The sequence below is a fragment of the Pantherophis guttatus genome, chromosome 11 (genome assembly GCF_059756535.1).
Source record: "Pantherophis guttatus breed Tessera chromosome 11, ASM5975653v1, whole genome shotgun sequence".
Taxonomy (NCBI): Eukaryota; Metazoa; Chordata; class Lepidosauria; order Squamata; family Colubridae; genus Pantherophis; species Pantherophis guttatus.
This window is the reverse complement of record NC_142073.1, coordinates 16,666,196-16,692,963: the sequence shown is the minus strand read 5'-3', so window position 1 is coordinate 16,692,963 and position 26,768 is coordinate 16,666,196. Positions and strand designations below refer to the sequence as shown.

The following is a 26,768-nucleotide window of genomic DNA, read 5'->3' as shown; positions in this document are numbered from 1 at the left end:
AAAGAGAGAGTTGTAAGCCATATTTATTGATTTAATTTAATTTCATTTTAATTAAATTAATATTAAACTTCCTGCACTGTCCCCAGTCCCATGTACTTATAGTAGAGTGGAAACTTCAGAATACCATTTAAAGTCCAGTTACTGGCTTTTTGGACTAAATTTTTTAAGAAAAGGGTTAGAACAAAAATAGGTTTGGTGTCAGAATATAAACAGGATGGCTGCCAACTGAAGAGACAGTCCATACAGAAATGGGATGAAGAGCTTGGCCAAATCTTCAGTGCAAAAATAACAACTTGAGAAGCAAATGAATAAGTCTGAATCCCAAAAGTTTTGATGCAAAGTGTTCTTTGGGTGGTAGTAAGAAATCACCAACACCACATTTTGAAACACGCTAAAAAGGTATAAAGATATTCTGAACATTAAAAACCAGCTGCCGAATTTTGAACTCAAGGAACAACAGATGATGCCAACGAAAGTCATCTATTATAATACATAAATCAACAGTGACAAACATTTATAAAATGTATAAACAGCTACAATCCAGCTTTGATTTATATAGGATATAAATAGGTACAATTCAGCTCTGTTTGAAAGTAAGCTTTTTTTTTAAAAAAAGAACATTTCTTTCCCCCACCTTATTATAATGCTATAAATCTTAATACAAATAATTCAAAGTATTATTTCAAGGCAGATTTTAATGCAGTCATCTTTTGCAATGTGACTTAAAAATGTGACACATTCTGCTATTTAGAAAACTTAAAAAGTATTGAAAATAAAAAGGGGAAAGTAAGAATTCTATCATTACTGACTGCAATTTAGGATTTCAATGTTACAAGCTTAAAATTATTTGACTATTTAAGTCAAATAAATAGCAGAAAAGAACCGTTACAATTCACATTGAAGCAGGGGTGAAGTCCAGCAGGTTCTGACAGGTTCTGGAGAACTGGTAGCGGAAATTTTGAGCAGTTTGGAGAACCGGGAAATATCACCTCTGGCTGGCCCCAGAGTGGGAAGGGATTGGAGATTTTGCAATATCCTTTCCCCCAGGAGTGGGGAGGGAATGGGGATTTTGCAGTATCCTTCCCCTGGAGTGGGGTGGGAATGGGGATTTTGCCGTATCGCGCGCAAAGTGTGTGCACGAAGAGAACCGGTAGTAAAGCCGGTTAGAACCCACCACTGCTTTGTTGGATCTTGGGTGAGGCCATTTTCCTATGGATAGACCTAGCTATCTCTTTATCTCTTAAATGTGGACATCTGCTGAGGGCTATTGAGGAGGGTGGGGGCTATTAAGACTGAGTCTGTTTCCTGTCTAAAAACACATTTCTCCATTTCTCATCCAGAGAAATATAATATTCTGCCTTTTTAATATTTCCTAGACTTTCCTAGGAGAGGGGTGGGTGCTAACTTCCTACACCCCATTAGCCAGACCTATCTCTTTTGCCCACATATGGTACCTTATATAGCGTTGAATAGTGAGCTAGAAGGATCATTAGCCCTACACGCTCTCTACAAATATTCTATTGACATTGTGCTGATCCTCATTCAACAGCCGTTGTATAGTTTATCCTCAAGATGGCAGCATTTGAAAATGCTTCTTAAAAAAGAAGGCAAACGGGTTATGTTTGTTTAATCAACCTCCGTTAAGGATTTAGTTGCATTTCAAAGGTGAAGCCCAAACTTTTCTTCTTTTCCAGTTCTGAAACCTGGAAAAAGTTGCACTTTCAGTTCAAGACCCTGCCTTGATTTGTAAAGAGAGGAATGTCTTAAATGAGTGGCGTAGGAGGCTAATGCCTCCTAAGGCAGTATTTAACATCCAGCTGCCTGCAATTACTGCGAGTTCAATTCTCCCCAGGCTCAAGGTTGACTCAGCCTTCCATCCTTTCTAAGGTAGGTTAAATGAGGACCCAGTTTGTGAGGGCAATAAGCTGACTTTGTATAAATATACAAAAGTATGAAGGCTATTGCTTAACGCATTGTAAGCCGCCCTGGGTCTCAGGAGAAGGGCAGCATATAAATCAAATTATATTAAAAAAAAATGCTATGGCACGACTGGGTGGATGCACCCAGGGATATTTGCACCAGGGATGAAATGCTACCAGTTTGCGCCAATTTGGGCGAATCGGTAGTGATAAAAACTACCAGTTCGGGCAAACAGGTAGTAAAAAAAAAAGCTACCGGTTGAGTTGAACCGATAGTTTAAAAAGCTATCTCTTCGGTTGAACCAGTAGTTTAAAAAGCTACCAGTTCAGTCAGACTGGTAGTTAAAACAAGCTGCCGGTTCATTCGAATCGTATTTCCGACGATCAGCTGTGCCGCACGGTTTAGCTTCACTAGAAAGGAAATCCTGCTTTCTAGTGAAGCTAAATCACGTGGCACAGCTGTTTCCCCCTCCCTTTTCTACTTACCTAGTGAAGTCGTCTTTTTCCATGCGAAGAGTGCATTGGATGTGCATTGCGCATGTGCACGCAGTGTGCTTTTGGTGCGTGCTGCGCATCCACAGGCGCAGCATGCTTTCGGCATGCACCACGCATGCGCGGGCAGTGAACCAGTGGTGATCCGAGGATTTGCACCCTGTTCCTTAAGCAAATGTAAACCAGATTAAGTGTAAAACAACAGTTGTAAAGATTTAAAGATAGGAACCTAGAACTAAGGAGACATTTTCTGACAGTGGAACGGCTTGCCTCCAGAAGTTGTGTGTGCTCCACCACTGGAGGTTTTTAAGAAGAGATGGACTATACCATTTGTCTGGAATGGTATAGAGCAGGGATCACCAACCTTTAGGACCTCAGGGACCACTAAATTCATAATTTTAAATCCCGCGGACCACCAATATGATCTGCCTAATGACCAGCTGGGTAGGAGTGGCTAGGTGGTCATGTGACTGGCTGGGTGTGGGCAACTCAATGTCACTCACATCAAGGGGCGCCTCGCCGGCCTCTACTCACTCTTCTCCTGCCAGCCACTCCTTGCCTGCCCACCCGGGCTCCTTAGAGCCCCAACAGGAAGCAGTTGTTGATGTTAAGCAGCCACCACGAGAAAGAGTTGGCAAAACAGCTCAGTTCAAATTGGATCTGACCGAGAAGGAGGCTCAGCAGAAGTACCTCACTAAGGACTAAGAGCATAGGCTTTCCAACAGAAGGAAGACCTGCAAGGCCAGGTACCAGTACCTGGAGGCTCAGTGGGCTGAGATGGTCAGCCAGTTCCAGCCCATGATGCAGTCCCACTGGAACAAGGCCCTCCAGCTCTTCGCCACCAGCAGACTTCCCTCCAGCCTTTGCCCAAAGCCCCGTACCAGGAAGCAGACCCCAAGTTGGAATTTCTGCCCCCCCTCCAACCTGCACAAAAAAACCCCGAACGGGGAGACCCTCTGCAGCAACGCAAGTGTCCGGCCCAGGGGTCATAGTTTGAGGACCCCTGATTTAGTGCAATATTAAAAATGCAAATAATTTTTCTGCAGACCACCAACATTTTCTCGTGGACCACCTGTGGTCCACAGACCACCAGTTGGTGACCGTTGCCCAACACCTTTTCAGAACAGAAGTCCCTTCATTGCACCATCCCAGAGCAATCCAAACTTCAAACCTGGAAGCTCAGATAAACAATAAGCCAGAGGCTGACCAGATTAGCTCAGACAAACACCTAGGATTTGCATTTCCTCTTTTGCCTATAGAGCCAGCTTTGCCCCCTACATGAATCTGACAACAGCCAATAGAATATTAAAGGACATGTCCTTGCACAGGAACAGGAAACTCAAATACAAAGCCCAAAGAAGGTAAAAAAACCCACCCACTCTCAACTCCATTTTGTCAGCTGCCCAGAACCACAAACATGAGGTTCTGCTTCATCCATAAACCAACCAGCCTCCATGTTTCCAGTGTCCTTCTCCCAGCTTGGAACTGAACCAGATGGATATTTCTTCTAACAATTAGTTTCCCCTTGCCAGTTGTGTGCACAGTTAAACTTGGCCATTGGAGGTTCATTTACAATAGAATATATTCTGTGACCCTGATAATGGGCTAACTCAGTATTCATGCTAAGCAATTGGATTATTACATTTGGTGGCTCAGAGGGGATGAGGAAACCTTGCCCTTTCAGATCCTTCCTGCCCATTTTAAGCAATCAGCTAATTATTTTGTTTCCATGGTAATATATTGCTAGCTATTATGCTTGGCCAAAGCTATTAAGGTAATCTTCCTAAAGAAAGGGGGGGGGATTTCATGTGACCCATTCAGAATACCTACCTACACAGCAAAACAAGCAAATTCACAGGCCCCCTGGTTGCAATTTCCCCAGGCCACGACAAGGCGACTGTTTTAAAAATTGCACCTATGCCAAACTTAGCAGAAGTAAATCTCCCTTGCTGTCTTTCGGAAAAGATACACTTCCTTTTCTTGAATATGTCTGCAAAATGTATATGCTGTCCTTTCCTTTCTCATTATTTTTGTGGGTGGCCCATAAAATAGGGTAGGGTAGGGTAGGGTAGGATAGAATAGAATAGAATAGAATAGAATAGAATAGAATAGAATAGAATAGAATAGAATAGAATAGAATAGAATTTTTTTTTTTTAATTTGATTTATATGCCGCCCTTCTCCGAAGACTCAGGGCGGCTTACAATGTGCTCAGCAATAGCCTTCATCCTTTTGTATATTTATACAAAGTCAGCTTATTGCCCCCACAAACTGGGTCCTCATTTCACCTACCTTAGAAAGGATGGAAGGCTGAGTCAACCTTGAGCCTTGGCGAGATTCGAACCCTGCAGTAATTGCAGGCAGCTGGTCTTAATAAGCTTAATAACAGGGTGCCTTAAACCCCTGTAGTACCAAGGCTAGAATAGAATAGAATAGAATATTATTGGCCAAGTGTGTTTGGGCACATAAGGAATTTGTCTTGGTGCATACGCTCCCAGTGTACATAAAAGAAAAGATATTCTATGCTATGCTATGCTATGCTATGCTATGCTATGCTATGCTATGCTATGCTATGCTATGCTATGCTATGCTATTCTACGCTATGCTAAACTACGCTATGCTACACTACTCTACTCTATTCTAAAACAATTAAAAAAGTCACCTTAAACAAATGTGTCATTTGTTTTGAACCCGACAGGTCTCCGCAATATTTTGTGTGAGGAATTGTATACAAATCTTGAGTACTGTATTGGGTTATAATCAACGCAGGAAACAGATACATCCTCATATTTTAAACTGTATGCATTTTAGTCCATAAAGTGACACCATGCACACACAAACACCTTGCATCTTAAAATAAAAGGTTTGAGTCAGACTTCTTGGCGGTTTGCTATTGCTTGTTTTTGTCCTGAAATGTTTCTGTACAGGTAATCCTCGATTTACAACAGCCGTCCAGACTGAAATTTCTATCACTAAGCGATGCAGTCAAAGCGCAACCACGACGCTTAATGATGTCCATCCCTGAAGTCCCCATCGCTATCGTTAAATGATTTGTTGTTTATTCTGTACAGCAACAAAGAGGTGTGGTCTTGGGACTAAATCTCAATTCGAGAGCCCCTAATGTACAAATGAGCATAGCTTTTATGCACGTTTGGAAAACAACACAGAGACATGCTCGTTAGCAAGCAACAAGCAAATAAAATATTCACAGTTTTGGTAGAGGATGGTCCTTCCTGAAAGTGGCTTCATTACTAAACTATTACAGTCCTCTGCCTTTCTGTCTCTAACTGATAAGGCTGGTAATTGAGCAAAACCTGTAAGCTAATTTAATCATCTAGCTACAATATGAAAAGGGAGTTAAATCCCAAACCAGCTACTTGCCTGGTCCCGAGTTGCTCGATAATGACAATCACATGATCCTTCTAGGAATGTACAGGCAGAACGAGGGCCTCCCAAAAGGAAAACAGAGATTGTAAAAATGGAATTAACAAAAAATGGACAGCCATAGCAGTCCTACATTCTCCCATACCAAATGGATGGCAAATGGTTATCCAAGTTTTTAAGAAGAGATGGGAGAGCCGAGGTGGCGCAGTGGTTAGGGTGCAGTACTGCAGCTACTTCAGCTGATTGCTAGTTCAGCAAATCAGCGGATCAAATCTCATCGGCTCAAGGTTGACTCAGCCTTCCATCCTTCCGAGGTGGCTAAAATGAGGACCCAGATTGTTGAGGGTAATATGCTATTTAGTATACTGTCTTTGGTGTAAGCTGCCCAGAGTCCTCGGAGAGTGGGCATAGAAATATGAATAATAAAAATAAAATAAAAATAAATTTGTCCTAAGCTATTCTATTCTATTCTATTCTATTCTATTCTATTCTATTCTAATTCTAATTCTAATTCTAATTCTAATTCTAATTCTAATTCTAATTCTAATTCTATTCTCAGCAAGGGGCACAAAAAGTTCTGTCATTCTGCTTCTGAATACAGTGAACGTCTTTCTGGAACCCTAGGAAAAAAATCCTTTGCATCAAGATGCGCATGGAGAAAAGGTGAAAGGACCATCTCGATTTTACAGCTCTTTTGGAATTGCTTGGCATCTTCTTGGATGGGAGGCCTGAAGACGTGTCTGTTTTGTTCCATTGATCTGTGTGTTTGCTTCCTGGCAACTGTCCTTTTTTTTTTTTAATTTTAAAAAACAAACTTTATTAGATTTAAAAAAAATAAAACATTCAAACCTTGAAATACAATCAACAGTATCAACAAACAACAAAGTATATATAATGTATATAAGTACACATATATACAAAAACTTATTTTCCTTTTTTTTCCTTAATGACGGTGTATAATTATTACTTTTAATTTCTTATTAAATTTTGACTTTACCTTCTTTTCCATTGGTTTATCCACTCATACCAACTGTCCCATATCTTAAAATACTGTGTCTTCCTTATCTTTCAATTTCAACATTAGTCTATCCATTTCTGCACATGTGTAAATTTTTTGAATTATTTGCTGCTCCGTTGGCAATTGATCTGTTTTCCAGACTTGTGCTAGGGCTAACCAAGCTGCCATGATTATATGTAATATTAGGTACTTTTTTTCCTTTCTAATGTTTTGTTTAAGCATTCCTAACAAAAAAAATTCTGATTCTAACTCATTATCCTCCGCAATTATTTCTAATATCCAAATTTTTATTTTTATCCAATATTTCTTAATTTTTGGGCAAGCCACACCAGAAGGTTCCCTGTGCTTGCTTACATTTCCAACACATTGGATTAAGATTTGCATACATCCTCGCCAATCTCGCAGGGGCTAGATACCATCTGTACCACATCTTGTAGTGGTTCTCCTTATATCCTATGGATTTTGTTATTCTATAGTTGGTTTCCCATACTCTTTTCCATTCTTCCAATTGTATGTTTTTGCCAATATTCCTTGCCCAAGCTATCATTTGTCCTTTGACTAGATTTTCTGCTAGGTCCATCTCGATCTTACAGCTCTTTTGGAATTGCTTGGCATCTTCTTGGATGGGAGGCCTGAAGATGTGTCTGTTTTGTTCCATTGATCTGTGTGTTTGCTTCCTGGCAACTATCCTGATGGGGTTTTTTTCTGTTTTACTTCCAGAACTGACACTAGACTGTTGAATGAGTCCTCCAAGGCAATCTTGTTGGGAGCAATCTGAATGTCTCTGTGGCAGAAACATACAAGAGTAGCCTCAGCTCCTTCAGTAAGATGGTCTAGTTAGGTAGTGTGATATAGCCAATTTTAATGAATTTTCAAAAAAATTAGCAGGGCTGCTGCAGAGCGGACTGGGAAGTTGAAGAGAAAAATTTCTTGAAAGGCTGTTTCTTATGAAAGATGCCTTAAATTCAGGAGGGATAGAAAATGTTCCTGCCTAATGAGATACTTCTAGGCAGCATTAGGTAAAGCTACCAGAAATCCCATTGACCCCCAGGTCTTCTGCATCTCTCCTGTTTATTGGCTGACATGATTTTTGTAGCCTAGAGTTGGGAGTCCAAGGTTGACAATGTTAGACTGGGTCAACCAAGAGTCCAAGTCTAGAGTTTCACCCACTGAATTAAACTATAAACTGTTCCCTTAACCTCTCAAATACCAGGAAACCATGCCACCAATATTTAACGATTCTGACACTATGACTTCATGCTTTCAAGGTATTGGGTTGCACCAGAAAGAAGCTCATGTTTGCAGGTACATCTGGTTTAACGCACAGCCTTTTGCTGAAGAGTCTAGAAATTGCATGAGGCTACTTCTGTAAGGTACTTCACCGCGTCCCACTGCACTTCAGTGGGACATGGTGGCTCAGTGGCTAAAACGCTGAGCTTGTCGATCGAAAGGCCGGCAGTTCAGCAGTTCGAATCCCTAGTGCCGCGTAACGGGATGAGCTCCTGTTACTTGTCCCAGCTTCTGCCAACCTAGCAGTTCGAAAGCACATAAAAAATGCAAGTAGAAAAATAGGGACCACCTTTGATGGGAAGGTAACAGCATTCCGTGCACCTTTGGTGTTTAGTCATGCCGGCCACATGACCACGGAGACGTCTTTGGACAGCGCTGGCTTTTCGGCTTTGAAACGGAGATGAGCACCGCCCCCTAGAGTCAGGAATGACTAACACATATGTGCAAGGGGAACCTTTACCTTTTTACTTCTGTAAGCAATGTTTGGCACCCACCCACCCCCGCTCTTCCTGAGCCCACCTCCCTTGTCAACCGTTAGATCAGTGGTGGGTTGCTACCGGTTCGCACCGGATCGGGAAAACAGGTACTGCTGGTGGCGGGAGGCTCCGCCCATCCACCCAGATGCTTCTGCGAATGTACAGAAGTGCCACACACGCAAGCGCGCGCACAAGCAAACAGGTAGCAATCACAGTTGGAATCCGCCCCTGCCTTAGATGTGCTGGATTAAATGCCATGAGGCAAAGTTAATGCTATGCTTCATAGTTTATTTATATTTTTATGTAAACATCATTTGCTTGGTAGGCACAATATAACAAAAGCTTTAAAGCAACAGAGAACAATTAAAACAAACATTTCAGTTTACTTAGTTCAGGTGGATGATGAAGAGAGGCTGTCATAGTTCCATAATCCAAACTGGGAACTCATTTCCTTTTTACTAGATGAAAGCAATCAATTCATTAGAGGAAAAATTTGAAAGCAGATTAATAACAAGAGGTTTGGGGCTCCAAGATTCCGAACTCTGTTCCCCAGTAATAATACTGATTAAATAAAATTCCTTCTCTATATAGTGTCTCCTGCTGCCTTAAGAGACAGGAGTCTACCCAACCCCAAAGTTGGCAAAATTGCAAACTAAATTCTCCACCTCCATCCAGTTTTTCCCTGCACATTGAAAGCAAGACCTGTTAATGATGGATTTTGAGACTTTATTTGCTACTGCTTTCCACCTACAGAGGTATTTCTTCACCTATATGGGGCATTATAACCTGCTGTACCTCCAATGTATCCTGATGTGGGCAGTTATCTCTTTTGAAAGGGATGAGATCCCTTTTTAAATTTCCCTGAAGAGCCAGGCTGCAATTTTAGGGAAATAAAGTTGCTTTGTGAACAGATGGGGAGGAGGTAAGCCAAGTGTTTGGAGGAAGCTTCCAATGCTTTGCACTCTTTCACCTAATCCCAGAAGAAAATCCAAAGGTCCAGTGAAGCTCAGGCACATAAGTTTGAATTCAATAGATCACAGGCACTGATAGTTTGCATGAATGTTGGGCTATTTTCATTCCACTCGATGTGAAAGCCTCTCTCTAGCTTATAAAATATAAGCACACTGGCATGTTTCAAAACAATGCGTCCAAGGACAGTTGTGTTTCTGAAGTTACTTCCACAATTAAGTGTTCTAAGCAAATAAAGAAAGTTGGACCATAAGAAAGGCTGAGCGCCAAAGAATTGAGGCCTTTGAACTCTGATGCTGGAGAAGACTCCTGTGAGTCCCTTGGACTGCAAGGCGATCAAACCGGTCAGTCCTAGAGGAGATCAACCAGGCCAGATCCTGAAGATGAAACTCAAAATGCTTTGGCCACCTAATGAGAAGGAAGGACTCACTGGAGAAGAGCCTAATGCTGGGAAAGATTGAGGGCAAAAGGAGGAGGGAACAGCAGAGAACGAGGTGGCTGGATAGAGTCACTGAAGCAGTAGGTGTGAGCTTAAATGGATTCTGGGGGATAGTAGAGGACAGGAAGGCCTGGAGGAACGTTGTCCATGGGGTCGCGATGGGTCGGACACGACTTTGCAACTAACAACAACAAAGCAAATAAATGATCCACAAATGCTCACCACTTTCTTTCAATATTTGCAATGCTGCAGGACTAAGCGTGAGATCAATTTGTCTTGAGTTATCAAAGGGTTGCAACCCAAAGGCAACATCAAAGCTGAAGAGGAGCAAACTTAGCGTTACTTCCAGTGTACCTTGGCCTTCAAGCACAAAAGGAGCTGAATCACAGAATGCTATCATCACGACATCTCTAAAACAGAGAGTGGGGGAACCAAGGCTAATCTCACGCCAATTAATTTTCTGCCTTCCTTTCTCTCTGATTATACACTCAGTCTTGATTCTACCTTTTTGCTGATGGGCATACTCAAGATGAAAATCAGGTGAAATAATAAAATTTTGCATTGCTGGCTAGAGGTTTCGGCTTTGGCTTGGCTGCCTTCTGGGTATCTTTGCCATCATCATGAAGGGCAAACCTGCGCAAGGGGAAAGCAGGAATGCCTTTTTCTTTCTGTGATATAAGTCTGATGGACAACGGATTAAAAGGCAGGCCTAAGGGATTACAAAACCTTCTAAATTAGTGAGGAAGACTGTATCCAGAGGACAACACAGAGATTTAGGGATTTGTGCATTCATTTCTATCGCGTGCATGGTACAGAAAACATTGTAACGTTTCCCCTCTGTGCTCCAGAACTCTGCTTCATCTGAAAGTTAGTCTATTTGTCTGAAAATTGCCTGAGCAGGGGGTTGGACTGGAAGATCTCCAAGGTCCCTTCCAATTCGGTTATTCTGTTATTTAGCCATGGAGAGGAATCTCTTCCATCAAAAGCAATCCCTGCAGCTTTGCCTTATTTCTAAGAGTTTCCTTTCAAAAAGGAGTCGTAAAAATGTCAAGATGGGAGTTTTAAGGCATCTGCCCCTGCGTAAGTTAAGAGCTTATGATAAATTCTTGGCTTTCACTGGTCTAGTTTCTAATTGCTGGGCATCTCTGGGGATTGAATTAAAAACAAGAAGATAAATAGGTGGATAGCCGCAACGATGTGAAAAGGTTGGCCCACTCAGGGAGTGTTTACCAAAGTCATCTCTGTTCTCCAAAGTCTAAAGTGAAGGATCAGCTGATCTTCTTGGAAGAGGAAACTTTTGATACTGGTATATACGTTGGTTAATGACCAAAATAAAGTTTGATTTGATTACAGTGGTAAGCTTGCAATGGCTCCTGCCCATAAAACACACCTAAATGATGGCATTCTTTTGCAATTTGTTTGACATGGTCCCTTCATTCCATCCCTTTTTGCTTTCTTCTATATTCTTGAAGAGATGGCATTCTGCGGAGATACATCGATTTACCGCAAAAAAAAAAAAAAGCTTCCGTATGAGTCGCAAAAATGGAATGTGCAACAGCTGCAATTTAAATGGCTTTCAAAACTGGATTGAAACCAATCCATGAAGAAAGTGGCTATTAATCATCGTTGCACTGCTAGAGATACCTGGGTAATAAGAGAAGGCTGATGGTGGTAGAATTAGAATGCGGCAGGAATATTATTTTAATGATGGATATAAAATCGATTGGCAGGGCAGTGGATAACTGGAGCAGGCTCTTATAAACCACAGTGGGGTTATAATGATGCTGCCAGTGAAATTCCAAAAGCAGGGCTTGAATCAGAGCTCTTCATTTTTACTAATGTGCAAACGTTCGGTCTGAAGAAGATTATACCTGAAAGAGATTCGATCAAGTATTGAAAACAAACTGACTTTTAAAAAATACCATTGAACAGAAGCTTAAATCTTATTGAAATAAAATTATTATTATTATTATTATTATTGGATCCTTTTGAAGTGATCTGGATTTTTTTTTTTTTTTGGTAGAGATGCAAAAAAAATGGCTTTAAAAAAAATTGAATCAATTTGCTTGCTTGATCCAAACTTTTGAATGGACTCATGATGTCAGTTTTATGAGTCAATGCAATGCAAATCGAATCCGATCGGTTTTCAAAATCAAATCAAATCATTTGAATGGATCTGTTTCCCAATCTAGCTCAGACCTGTTGCAATTCCAAACTAGTATAGATGTTCTCCTACCATTAAAGCCATTTTCCCCACCTAGAGATTTGAGGGGGGAGAGTAATAATGCAGGAATGGCAAATTCCCACCCGCCTTCTAAAAACTAATGGCGATAAAATTCCTATTAAGTCTGATTGGACTGCATACCACACCTAAAGCGGCTGTTTTATTTACCATCACTCTGAAAAGTGATATACTTAGACTAAATGATGTGTATAAATAATGACCAATTATTCTAACATTGTGATATCTCAACTCCCTCCCTTACTTTGGGTTTTTACTCATCTTTAACTTGATTTGTTTTCATCTGTGGTTTGGTTGATCGACAGCTTCAAGGAACAATAGAATCACCTTTGTAAAATGGCTTATTGTCAAAATCCACCTTTTAGAATCATAACAGAACCGAACTGTTCAACAGACAGATAGCACCTCTCCGAAAATTAGAAAAAATAAAATTGGAATGTTTAAAATAATACGTTAATCCAAATGCATCTTTCTTTTGGGGAAAGATGTTAGTAATAGTTTAGTGGTTCTCCAAGACATTTGGACAAATATTTTCTTTGATTAATAAGGCGGATAACACTAAAACTGCATAGGAAATCTACGTTCTCTGTGAGTACAAGATATGGAATCACAGTACTTTTTTCCCTATAAGAAAAATGGTAATGAGACAAGAATAATGTGAGGTTTACACAAAGTGTCAGCATTTGGATAAAGCATTAAGAGACTAATATTTCTTTAAATGTGTGGATTGGAGATATTTACTCTTGAGCTACCTTTTAAGTATTATTAAGAGTGCTGTTTTGCTTAACAATGCTAAAAAAAAAAAGATGCTAAACAAACTTTTAGGATATGAAAGTATAAAGTCATTCCGAAGAATTTTCTTTGTACAATAATATAATTTAGGTAAACCAACGATAAACATTTGTTGGCAATATTTTCAACGAACCCATTTTAATTAATTGGTGGAGTCTTGAGCCGCTACTATTCCCGTAACAACTATTATACACTGAGAGTTACACAAATCAGTGCGTCTTAGCATCTCTTGAGGATGTTTTTTTTTTGTATACCATACAATATTGTACACATGAGGTATTTTCTTGAGAAATGAGAAGGAGTTGCTTGTTTAACAAAGATGGTGTGATTTTACAGAGTGGGAAAAATTGGTAATTGCCTACCATGGTAGCCTTAGTTTGTGATTCAAGAGAGGATTTTCCTTCTTTATGCCCATAAAGGAGAAGATACACATTTATGGATACATCATGAGCAGTTCTCCAAATGTATAGTAGGGTAGGGCTTTGTGTGCACATAGATTTATCAGGGTTCATTCGTATCATTGTCCAGTTCATGATTATAATTTTGTCATGGCCTATGCGATGGTTTAAGGCTTTGTATCAGTTTATCAACAGAGAGGGCCTATTTGTACTAACTTTCCCACTTATTACAAAACATGACTACAAAGTTTGCCTGTGGATCAGTCTGAACAGGTCATAGGGCTGGGGAAAGAGAAAAAGTTAAGTGTCACCCAAGAGAAAGCAAGCTTTAAATATTTTTCTCGTTTCCTTGACCATAAATACATTTTACTAGCTTGATTTCTGTCCATCCATATCCCCCCCCATATTATCAAATCACTAATTTTAACTTGTTTCTCTTCTGTTCAATTGTGTCCAGTTCTCAGAGACTGCCTGAACAAGTCCCTGAAGGGCTGGTTTGTTTTTTTGGCAAGGTTTTTCCTAAGTGATTTGCCATTGCCTGGTTCTTAGAGCTGAGAGAAAGTGACTGGCCCAAGGCTATTCAGGTGGCTCGTTTCCCAAAGTGGAATTACAATTTACAGTTTCCTGCTTTCTAGCCTGATGCTTTAAGTATCACATTAAACTGGCTCTCAATTTTAATTTAAAATTACCTAAATAAAGCTGGTAATAGGTTGGGGGTTGGTACTCATGTTTTAAGTGAAGAAAATGCCAAGAAGAGTTCAGGCTATGCATGCCTGCAATTACTGTACATATCGACTACCCTGTCCACAGAACCTAACATCCCTCCACTCTCCAAAACTAACCCAGGTCAACCCTATCAAAGTGGATCGAAAATTTGTTTCTGGAACCAACATGGAAAGATGTTTGTGTCTCCTATCGCTGTAGATGACAATAAGGCTTTTGATAGGGATTCAACAAGACTCTTACAGGCAAACTGGAGACCACAGGATGGAATGTCATAATACTGGGAAAGTCAGAATGGCACTTCAGTTCAAAACATCAATGACCAACACCTGATAGCTCAGCTGACTGCAGACAAAAGGAAAAAACAAAACAGCAAACACTGTACTAGAGCATTTGTTCACTGGTGCACAAAATGGGTTTCCCCAGTTGTCTTCCCTTCTTCTGCTTTATCAACTCTTCCAGCTCTCGTTCCCACCTTTTCCAACTACTGTTGAATGAATGGTATACACTCTTTGTTCTCATTGTCCCCCTCGTGGTCTTCTTCCTCTTCGGCAGCTTCGCTGGTCTCTGTGCTGTCGTTAGCCATCTGGGGACGAGACAGAACCAAAAGGATGCACGTCAAGTCAATATACCGTATTTTCCGGAGTATAAGATGCACTGGAGTATAAGACGCACCTACCTTTTTTGGTGAGGAAAAGAAGAAAAAGAAATCTGCCTCTGCCTCTGAACAATTTTGCCTCATTGCAGCAAACAGACTGCTTTACTTTCATTTTCGTTTTCAGCATAGCTTGATTAGCACAAGGAAAAAAAAATCTGCTCCAGCAATTTACCTCTTTGCAGCAAGCAGCAGAGCCCTGCACAAAACAGCTGAGAGCAAATCAGCTGAGAGTCGGGAGGCAGATCCAATCAACTTGTGCTAATTAGGCTGTGCTGAAGCTGAAAGGAGCTGATTTTTCTTGCTGTTTGCTTGCAAGGAGGTAACTGCTGTGAGGCACAGGCCAAAGGATGGGGGCCAATGGGGGGGGCTACATTTGGTGTATAAGACGCACCTAAATTTTCACCCCCTTTTGGGGGGCGGGAAAGTGCGTCTTATACTCCAGAAAATATGGTAATTCTCTGCCTAATGTGCAAAGCAATCAGCATAATGGAGAAGACCCTAAAGCAGAGGTGGGATTCACTTACCTTCCCTACCGGTTCACAAATGTGAGCCTTCTGTGCATTCACAGTACTCGCGCATTACATCTGAGCGGGTGGGCGGAGCCTCCCGCAGTCGCCGCTACCAGTTAATGCAATCAGGACAGAACTGGCTGAATCCCACCACTGCCCTAAAAGCAGAGGTATCACCATACCAAAACTTTGTCAAGAATTGCAAGAACAAGATGAAAGGGGAAGAGCGCCATAATTTTGAGGAGTGACCTTTTAGTTCATCACCATCATCTCTTACGCACGCATAGATGCCCAACCCATCCAGGTTTGCATACATGGTGCCATTTTCAAGGTGTTTTGAGTAAAAGGAGAAACGATGGATCCAAGCAATGATTTACAAAGGCATGATCACCAATTGGCAGATCTCCAAATGCATTCTAAGCTGATGACTCTTATGGAATTGAAATTTGGCAAAACTTATAAAACTTTTCATGACATAAACATTATCATAAAACTGTATGATATAAGACAGATGTCATAAAACATCTTCTTTGGTCAACTCCTGATGTTTGACAATTCCACACGGGCTATTTTCAAATAGTCACATCTCTGAATATCTTCCTGAAATTTAAGAACTTAAATTTAAATTTAAGTTAAATTAAATTAAATTTAAATTTAAAAACTTCCAGTGAAGATAGAACAGTAGAAGTTCTGCCATTGTTTGAAGGCATTAAGGAATCTGGTAATAAAAATGCCCCTGAAACAATAACTCAACAGGTCACCTAGGGGGCTAATAAAGGGTGCGAATATTCACATATTGATCAATATGTTGGATTTGAAATCTTCTACTTCTTGTAACTTACCAAAGGAGTAGGTGTCTTCTCCACATCCAGAATTAATTTTCCTATATTACCTCTGTCGTGGATTCTTTGCATTGCTTCCTTCACCTATAATCAATAGAGCTTACATTTTAATCCTCTTTGTGATACAAAAGCAAATCAAATCAAAGACAATACCGCCCCCCCACAACTTTATTTGAGCACAAGTATGTTTCCTAGGATATGTATGTATGTATGTAAAAAAAATATACCCATGTTGACTTTCAGTATAAGCCCACGAAAGACATGGAATTAATTACACATCACAAGAAAAGAAAATATTGTTATCACCAGAATATCACAGCACTAGAAAGGCTGCTGTCTAAAACCTGTTTTAGGAGGTTCTAGGACAGTGGTTCTCAACCTGTGGGTCGCGACCCCTTTGGGGGTCGCCTAAGACCATCGGAAAAGACATATTTTCAATGGTTTTAGGAATAATTTTATGGTTGGGGGTCACCACAACATGAGGAACTGTATTAAAGGGTCGTGGCATTAGGAAGGTTGAGAACCACTGTTCTAGGAGGAAGGAGTTAAGCTATTTTCCAAAGCACCTGAAGGCCAGACAAGGAATAATGGATGGAAACTGAACAAGGAGGGATTCAACCTGGAAATAAGGAGAAATTTTCTGACAGTGAGAGCAATCAACCTATGGAACAGAAGTTGCCTTCAGAAGTTATGGGAGCAGGGGTGTTGGACTAGATGACCTACAAGGTCCCTTCCAACTCTGTCAATCTGTATTTGTATCTGTTTCCTAGGAGTCCATGTTTGGAGATTTCTCTTGTGTAAATGTGTCTGGCAGAACTAGGAACACAATGCCTTCAGAAGATTTAGACTAAAGCTCTTAGAATTCTTCGGGATTGTCCATGTGTCAGCCCTACAAATTCACATCAGATCAGGAAATTCACTCTACTGGAAGATTAGACTGAAGCTTTTTGGTGATAGGTTACAATAACACAATCTTGCAGGTCTGCTTGTGTTTTCACTTCCGTCTGTCTTTTACACCTGGGGGTCAAAAAGAATCCAATCTAAGCCTTCTTCTAATACTGTCCTACCTCCCTGGGCTTAGCACATTGCTTCTTCTTTCCCTGGTCTTTTTCCAAAGTTATCCCTCCCACACCATGTGACTTTAGAGAATAATAATGTAATAAACGCATCTGGAGAGCACCCCTGATGGAAACAATGGAAGTGTCATATGCAATCCTATTTCTATCTTCTTGGGAGGATATTGTCAGAATATTCACGAACTGGAATGGAGACATGGTAACAAGGTCAGACATGATAGCAGTGTTCCAATATCTCAGGGGTTGCCACAAAGAAGAGGGAGTCAAACTATTCTCCAAAGCACCTGAGGGCAGGACAAGAAGCAATGGGTGGAAACTAATCAAGGAAAGAAGCAACTTAGAACTAAGGAGAAATTTCCTGACAGCTAGAACAATTAATCAATGGAACAACTTTCCTGCAGAAGTTGTATATGCTCTAACACTGAAAGTTTTTAAGATATTGGATAACCATTTGTCTGAAGTGGTGTAGGGTTTCCTGCCTGGGCAGGGGGTGGGACTAGAAGACCTCCAAGGTCCCTTCCAACTCTGTTATTCTATTCAATGAATAGGCATAGCAACTGGGTAAGCCAATGGGGACTGTTTGGAAACTGAAACAGTATTTGCTGGAGGTAGCAGGGAGCTTGGGTGTGGCTTAGCAAACAAGTCTGGTCTGCTCTAGTCTGCCAGCTGAATTGAAACTGAAGCTCATCTCTGCTGTTCTCTCCTCTGCTTGTGTTTGCTTGTAACTCTTTACCACATTGGAAGAATCTGCTGTTGGTATTGTATGTGTTATTATGTATATAAAGAGAAGTTAATGAATCCTGCTGAATCAGTTATCTGTATGTGCTTTCTGGATGTGATTTCTGCAACAAACTCTGACAGATATTGCAATGAATATCACTTTGGAAGATCAGAACTTTGGATTTCCATTCCATTCCATGCTTGATTTTTTTTTTTTTTTTTAATGATTGCTGGAGCTCCTTTGCTGTTACATGGACTGCAGCTTCATTTTATGATACATGGACAAATTCCTGTAATCACAGAGTTAAATATTACATTTATACCATTTATACCTCAATTCAAAGAGAGTTTAGGCTGTGGTAGACAGTGTATATAATAAAATGCCGTAAACCATACAATGGCAAAACCAGAAAGCATTGCATTAATGTAATAAAACCAGATTATAACGCATGACATGGTTATAAAAATATAGAAATGTTGGCGGAGGTCACAAGAAGAACGTCATCTACGTCATTCCAATTGCTGCATAATCTTACGCCTGTGGCAGTTGCTATGGGCAACTTTCATCCAGTCTTTTGAGCTCTGAGGTCCCTTTTAGGACATCCACCTGAAGTATCTGAGCTGAAATCTCTCCAAAATACCCCATAAAGCAGCAATTGTGAAGTTGTTATGGTTAAGAAAACGCCATGAGCACATCCTGAAGATACCAGATTATAAAGAGGCAAGGTGGAATGTCACCATTAGCGATTTCCACACTGTATGTGGGCTACAGCTGGAAAAGTTTAGCTTCCACTCTCCATCTTAGTAGAGATGGATTCACACACACACATATTATAATATTGCATGTTTAGTAACTATCCATGGATCTATCATTATATTTCTATCTTCTTTTCTCCTGGTAGCTCAGAGAAGGGGAAAGTTTCTCTCATTGCATTCCCACAACACCCAAGGAAGGGAGGTTGGCCTGAGGGTACATCACTCAACTTGAGATCAAGCAGGGATTTCAACCTGCATCTGCTTTATGCAAGCCCAGTGTTAACAAGTGGTCTCCAAACCATCTAGTTTGTCAGTTCTGAATATGGTTTGTTCAATAACAATTAGGGACTGACTTACTTCATGCAAGCCATCATTATGTCAGCCATCTATTTAACACGTGGGGCTCCAGATGTTGTTGAATGGTTCTCAGCGCCATTCGTATGCTAGCCAGCTCTGATCAATAGCATCCAACCCATTTTCTCCCCTAAAGAACGCAGGAACTTTATTGTTCAGCTGAATTAAAGAACCTTTTGGACTTTCAGTGGTTTCCAATCCTTGCTTTAATTTGAAATTTCGCTAAAGAATGATTAGCAGCTAACTGCAATTTCACAAGCTCTTAAGTCTACGGAGAACAAATGCTTCAATTGCTTCTACACTATCAAGGGAAAAAAAATAATCATGCTGTCTATGTTTCATTTGTTCTTTGAAAATATAGCTGTGCCTCAGGAGCTACTCAAATGCCATATTATAGACACACAAAAAAGAAAGAAATTACTTGTGCTTTCTGTGACAATATATGCACTTAATATGGATGAGGGAAAAGAGGAAAGAGGTTATTAAGGCTCCTATACACTTTATAGATGTTTTCACAATACAATGAAGTGATTAATCAAGAGTTATTGAATAAACACAATTCATTGGATGACACAACATTGCCTATACCAATGATGGTTAAAACCTTTTTTTCCTTGGGTGCCAAAAGCTGTTCTGTTCTGTTCTGTTCTGTTCTGTTCTATTCTATATTGGGTGTGCTTGAATTTCTGTAACTAAGGCAGGCTTGACATTCATTCCAGTGATAAGTTCTTCACTTCTGCAAAAATTTAGATGAGCTTTTCCTATGCTAGTATTTTCCGTACATTATAGGCATCTAACCACCCATGGGAAGGCAACAGTATGAATACTATTATATTTTGCTTTGATGGAGATAAAGGAGGCAACCATTTTTCTCTGCCAAGTTCCAGAACCTTCCATTACACATAATATTCCATCATTCCTGATAGCCAATTATTTGAATGGGCAGAATAATCTTTCTACTTCGATGATCAGAGCTTAACATAAGAATGGGTAATGTCTGTGTGTGTGGGGGGGGGGGGAATCTTTTTCTCTCAGAAAAAAAATATGTTTTCTTTACTCCTCATTTTGCCTCAGGAGGAGCGCTTCAAAGACTATTAACTCATTTTGTACACGAGTTCAATGCTGACCTTTTGGCTGCAAACTGCCCCACTTCTCACAGGAGATTAGAACATTCACATAAAGGAATGAATTTGCATTACTAATAGTTCTAACAAATAGCAATAAAATGTAACTGCCAAGCTAGATAGTAGCTCTAGGTCACTTTTATGAACTCTCGAAAAGCTAAAGGAACAGAGCCAGTTGGAAACCTCAGGAGCGAATGCTAGATTCGAAAGACCAAATATTAACCTAGATTAAGTAAGCAACAAATTATATCGTTTCCTTATTATTATTAATAAGGATGATTAATAATCCTTATTTTTTTGATATGGGACTTATTTAATCAATGGCTAAATAACAGAAACAGAAGTTAGAAAGGAGGAGATATAAAAAGAGGAAATGGTAAAGTGGAGAGTCGTTAAAGAAGATGATGTTAAGTGCTAAATATTAATGTTATTATATTATTATGTTACTATATTATTAATAGGATGGAGATGAATTGTCACAGCAAAGATGTGTAATGTGACTATTTAAATGTAACTGTACCCAGAACACACACAGTTTGATGAAAATTGAATGTTATATAAATGAAACAAATAAAGCATGAAAAAAACACCACAAATTATACCATTTCCAAAAATAGTAACAGCCAAGTGGTTACCAGGAGTGGAGCATGGCTTTACTTGTACAATTCTTTTGAAAAGTATTCAAAGGCTGAAATAAACAGAAGAGCAAAACCATCACTAGATAAAACTGAAAGACAATAGTTGGGCTCCTTCAGCACAGCTGGACATAATCCGCGATCCAAGGATCACCGTTCTCATAACAAGCTAAGCCAAACACAAATAATGCCAACCTCTTCAACACCTGGAAGAATAAAGCATGTTTTTTTATTATTCTCTAAAGCAGAAAAGGAGAATTTTCTTCTTTGTAACTTTAGAGAAGGCAAAGTGCTACTAAATTTGTTTATGCTTGTTGGGATAAAGCTTGGAAGTCACTTCTTTATGTATTTTTTTTCCTCATTCTGCAATATATTTTTTTATCTTTTTCTTCCTTTTACATTTTACAACTATTGTATTTTTCTTTCTTTAAATTTAGTTTATATTACATTTTACTGTAATTGAAAAATTCTTAATAAAAATGATATGTGAATGCTTGGAACTGGGAGGTTGATATAAGATTAGACAAGTTTCTTATAAGAATTTCATTCCAAGGTGAAATGCTTGTGTGTCCGAGTTTATTATAGAGACAGTAGCCAGATATTAGGAAGCAATGCTCCTTAATCTCAAATGTTGACTTTGTCAATATGGAAAATATCCTACTGATTTGGATGTGCTATAGGTAGCCTTTAATACAACATTACTGGGACTTTTCTGAAGGAAATAGAATAGAATAGAATAGAATAGAATAGAATAGAATAGAATAGAATAGAATAGAATAGAATAACAGAGTTGGAAGGGACCTTGGAGGTCTTCTAGTCCAACCTCCTGCCCAGGCAGGAAACCCTACACCACTTCAGACAAATGATTATCCAACATCTTCTTAAAAAACTTCCAATGTTGGAGCATTCACAACTTCTGGAGGCAAGTTGTTCCACTGATTAATTGTTCTAACTGTCAGGAAATTTCTCTTTAGTTCTAAGTTGCTTCTCTCCTTGATTAGTTTCCACCCATTGCTTCTTGTCCTGCCCTCAGGTGCTTTGGAGAATAGCTTGACTCCCTCTTCTTTGTGGCAGCCCCAGAGATATTGGAAGACTGCTATCATGTCTCCCCTAGTCCTTCTTTTCATTAAACTAGACATACCCAGTTCCTGCAACCGTTCTTCATATGTTTTAGCCTCCAGTCCCCTAATCACCTTGGTTGCTCTTCTCTGCACTCTTTCTAGAGTCTCAACATCTTTTTTACATCGTAACAAAGATGGAAAGCTTTACATATTTAAAGCTTTCTAATTCACACTAGTGAGAGAAGAGTTAAAGGAGACACTTTTGGTCTGTCACTCTTCTCCCTGTCTGCTTTACCCCAGTGCTGCTAAGGAACAAGCTACTAAAACATGCCACTGCAAATTATGAGGATCAGGTCTCCATGGTTACAGGTCAGGTGGCCTAAAATTACAAGCTTTTAGCGTCAGAGTTACTTTGGTAACGCCAATGGCGCACGTAGCTCATCCTGATCTTGCCGAAACTGATAAAAGCATCTGTCTGATTTTCCGTTTTGATGCTCATCCAGCTGCTGGCATTAACCCACAGACAGCAAAGCACTTATGCTGTCACAAGAACTCCCTAAAAGTCGCAACTGTTCACTGGATATGTGAAGAAAAGCAGAATCACAGCCATCAACCACGTTCGCACAACGTACTTGGGTAGGCTAATGAAAGATTTAGGAGCTGCATGCACTCAACAGACTTAGATTGGCTAGTTTTATAATCTTCGTTCATTGTGGCTTTGAAGATTAGGCAAGCCAACCTTTTTTGATTGTATAATCTGAAGCCCATTGGAGTGGATTAAAATCAGTTAATCAAATCAGTGGGTTGTGTGAACACAGACCCTAAGAACTGATTAGTATGTGATATTAATGGAAACATAAATTTCCTGTGTGTGTGTATGTGTGTGTGTATATATACACAATTCCACAATCCTTTTATATAAACAATCAAGAGCAGTAAGATTCTTGAAAAGAGAGGAAGGAAGGGTGGATGAAGGCTGTTCAACAGTATTGCTTCCCTTCCCATGATCCCAAAGGTTATTATCATCACCTACCATTTGTTTACATGCAGGCATGCACGCCTACATAATAGCTTGTTTTATTTCTAAATGGTTTTGGGAGATTATTATCCTGAATGGCAGGATATAAAGAACTCTAAATAAAGCAACAACCAATAATTCCAGTTCTCATCATCATTACAGTCAACACAAATGGGTGGGTGGGTAGTGGGGAAGTGTGTGGAAACTTTTGAAGTTACCCAAACCAGTTTAGCACACCAGATGGAAGGGAAATGAAGAAAAAGGCAAAACATTGAAAAACAGCCTGAAAATTTCAGTGGCCCAAACAGTCAACCAAAGTTTTGAACTTCTCTGTTGTTCCTTCCTGGCTGATGAAAGTATTCCATAACATTCCTAGGCAATACCTCATATCAATTCTTGTGCTGTGAACTGAACTCATGTTAACTTATATAACCAAGGATGTAGAAGTGATGTTCTCAAGGCTATCAGGCAGACCATAGCAGGAAATCAACTCCACCAGAAGGCTAAAACTAGAATAGAATAGAATAGAATAGAATAGAATAGAATAGAATAGAATAGAATAGAATGGAATGGAATGGAATGGAATGGAATGGAATGGAATGGAATGGAACGGAACGGAACGGAACGGAACGGAACGGAACAGAACGGAACAGAATAGAATAATGGAGTGGAGTGGAGTGGAATGGAATGGAATGGAATGGAATGGAATGGAATAGAATAGAATAGAATAGAATAGAATAGAATAGAATAGAATAGAATAGAATAGAATAGAATAGAATAGAATAGAATAGAACAGAACAGAATAACAGAGTTGGAAGGGACCTTGGAGGTCTTCTAGTCCAACCCCCTGCTTAGTCAGGAAACCCTACATCACTTCAGACAAACGGTTATCCAACCTCTTCTTAAAAACTTCCAGTGTTGGGGCATTCACAACTTCTGGAGGCAAGTTGTTCCACTTATTAATTGTGCTAACTGTCAGGAAATTTCTCTTTAGTTCTAAGTTGCTTCTCTCCTTGATTAGTTTCCATCCATTGCTTCTTGTCCTGCCCTCAAGTGCTTTGGAGAATAGCTTGACTCCCTCTTTTTTGTGGCAGCCCCTGAGATATTGGAACACTGTTATCATGTCTCCCCTAGTCCTTCTTTTCTACTACTTTGATCGAGATTGACCTATATTAAGAGAACTTTGCAAGTTGGATTGTGCTCTGATTACATTCAACACAATCCCTTCAGCAGTTATCAACAATAAATACCAATAAAGAAAAAAAAATCCCTCCCACAAATGACTTTTCTCCAGTGATTCCCATAGAGGAAGTAGTATTGTAATTTTATTTGGGTCAGCATGAGGTATTAATCCAGCCACTCATAAAGGAATTCCCAGGGAGAGACAATAAATGATAAGTCTCCCATCTTTCAACAGTCCATAAAATCAGTATCAGCCATAATATAGTGAAATTTTGCCTGCAAGAGGAAAGCAACAAATATTATTCAATAAAACTGCACTTCTCAGATAGCTTTCCTATTTTCTCCCCTTCCTATTCAATCACTACTACAGTACTACAACGAAGATCCCATCACTTGTAATTCTGAATAGTGGGACTATAATAATAATAATTTAATAATAATAATAATTTTATTTCTATACCGCCCTTCTCCAGAAGGACTCAGGGCGGTGTACAGCCTGTTTAAAAACACAAACAAAACAACAATATAAAATTTAAAAAATTAAATAAAGTGGCTCAGATTTAAAACCCCAATAAATTTAAATATCCCAATTTAAAAACTATTGTGTTGTTAGTCCGGCCTGGCGGAATAATAGGGTCTTCAGTGCGCAGCGAAACGCCCGGAGGTCGGAGATCTTACGAATTTCCGGGGGCAGTTCGTTCCACAGGGATGGGGCTCCCACAGAGAAGGCCCTCCCCCTGAGCGCCGCCAGTCGACATAACTTGGTTGACGGCACCCTGAGGAGACCCTCCCTGTGGGAACGGACTGGTCGGTGGGAGGCTATTGGTGGCAGAAGACGGTCTCGGAGGTACCCGGGTCCTATGCCATGGAGTGCTTTAAAGGTGGTAACTAACACCTTGAATCGCACCCGGAAGACCACTGGGAGCCAGTGCAGCTCGCGCAGGAGGGGTGTCACATGGGCACAACGAGTTGCGCCCATAACCACCCGCGCGGCCGCATTCTGGACCAGTTGGAGCCTCCAAGTGCTCTTCAAGGGGAGCCCCATGTAGAGAGCATTACAATAGTCCAACCGGGAAGTAACAAGGGCATGAGTGACCGTGCGTAGGGCGTCCCGATCCAGAAAGGGCTGCAACTGGTGAATCAGGCGAACCTGATAAAAGGCCCCCCTGGCCACGGCCGTCATATGCTCTTCTAAAGACAGCCGTGCATCCAGAAGGACACCCAGATTGCGAGCCCTCTCTGTGGGGGGCAGAGATTCACCCCCAATAGTTAGCGATGGCACCTGCTGACTATATCGGGGCGCCGGAAGCCATAGCCACTCGGTCTTGGAGGGGTTGAGTCTGAGCAAGTTCTTCCCCATCCAGATTGGCCTTCCACTTTCCTGTTGTATCTACCCTGTTTCCCCAAAAATAAGACCCAACTGGAAAATAAACCCTAGCATGATTTTTCAGGATACTTGTATTATAAGCCCTACCCCAAAAATAAGCCCCAGTTAAGATTGTCAACCAGACGGATGTGTTTAGTACTATATTTTCCCCAAAATAAAACTTAGCTGGAAAATAAGCCATAATGAGTCTTTTGGAGCAAAAATTAATATAAGACCCGGTCTTATTTTGGGGGGGAAATACAGTAAGAACCTGGGAAAGCTGGAACACAATGAGACAATTCTCCATATATCTTCTAGGTCAACAACAGCACAGTGAATTTAAAAACCACAGTTTTTAAAAACCATGACCAGGGTTTTTTTTCATGACCAGGGTTGCATGTTCCTGTATAACTGTCACTATTAATATTTTGGCAATGACATTTTACACCAGGGGTAATATCTCAAATATCCATAAAGGTTTATATTTGATCTTCCATATCACAATGCTCAGGGGGAATATAATATATTACATTTAGAGAGGCTGAAAGAGGGGGTTATGGGAAATTGTGTGTAGAATTCAACAGCGTAGCCAATAAATATTTGAATTCCAAAATGTTTAGCTCATCCTTTTAAAATATTAACACTCTTGTTTTTTCGTGCAGAGTTAAGCTTTTGGCAGAGAACTGCTTGAGTTTATTCTTATAATTTTTTTAAATGACAAAGTAATGAAACAAGTCAGTCTGCAGCACCAGCTGCCTGGCACAAAAAGTCAGTGATAATAAGCCATTTAAAAGCCAGCACAGAGCAAAATGTTTGGTAGGAGCCATGAAATAGGAAAATGTTCTTAGTGTTTTGATAGAATCATGGATGAGATAAATTTTGGAATCCAGATAATCAAACACATGGTCAAACTGTATAAAAAATGAAAAAATAAAAATCCTGAGTCTACATAGGGAACATTTGAACAAAATGCTACATTATAGATTGAATTGTGAAATTCAATTCCACAACTGAATTGTGGAATCCTTGGTGCTCTCTGAGCTTGGTTGTTTTCTTGCAAACATTTCATTACCAAACAAGGTAACATCAGTACTAGTGGTGCACTGCTGGGATAGCAGGCTGGCAAATCCAGCTCCTGGTACTTCCCTCTAGGTAGTATAGATAAGAAACAACAAACTATGGTTTGTTTTAAGCTTCCTGTGTTTCTGGCTGGCCAAGTTTCTCTCTCTCATATGGGCAAGTAATCACCATTGGATGCACAATGGACATTTTAATAGTATAATATGGGGCATATTTTGTCCAAGTCTGAATAGAAATAACTTTGGC

The 26,768-nt window shown here is 40.0% G+C and overlaps 1 protein-coding gene across 1 annotated transcript in view; it reads right to left on the bottom strand.

Annotated features, from left to right (window-relative positions):
* Positions 1-13,299: 13,299 nt before the first annotated feature.
* VAT1L (vesicle amine transport 1 like) overlaps positions 13,300-26,768 on the bottom strand; it is a 54,241-nt gene continuing 40,772 nt past the window's right edge. The window contains exons 8-9 of the mRNA XM_034435737.3: positions 16,151-16,234; positions 13,300-14,727 (exon numbers count right to left, since the gene is read on the bottom strand). Coding sequence (XP_034291628.1) covers positions 14,626-14,727; positions 16,151-16,234 — 186 coding nt within the window. The 3' untranslated portion in view covers positions 13,300-14,625. The remainder of the gene's footprint in view (positions 14,728-16,150; positions 16,235-26,768) is intronic.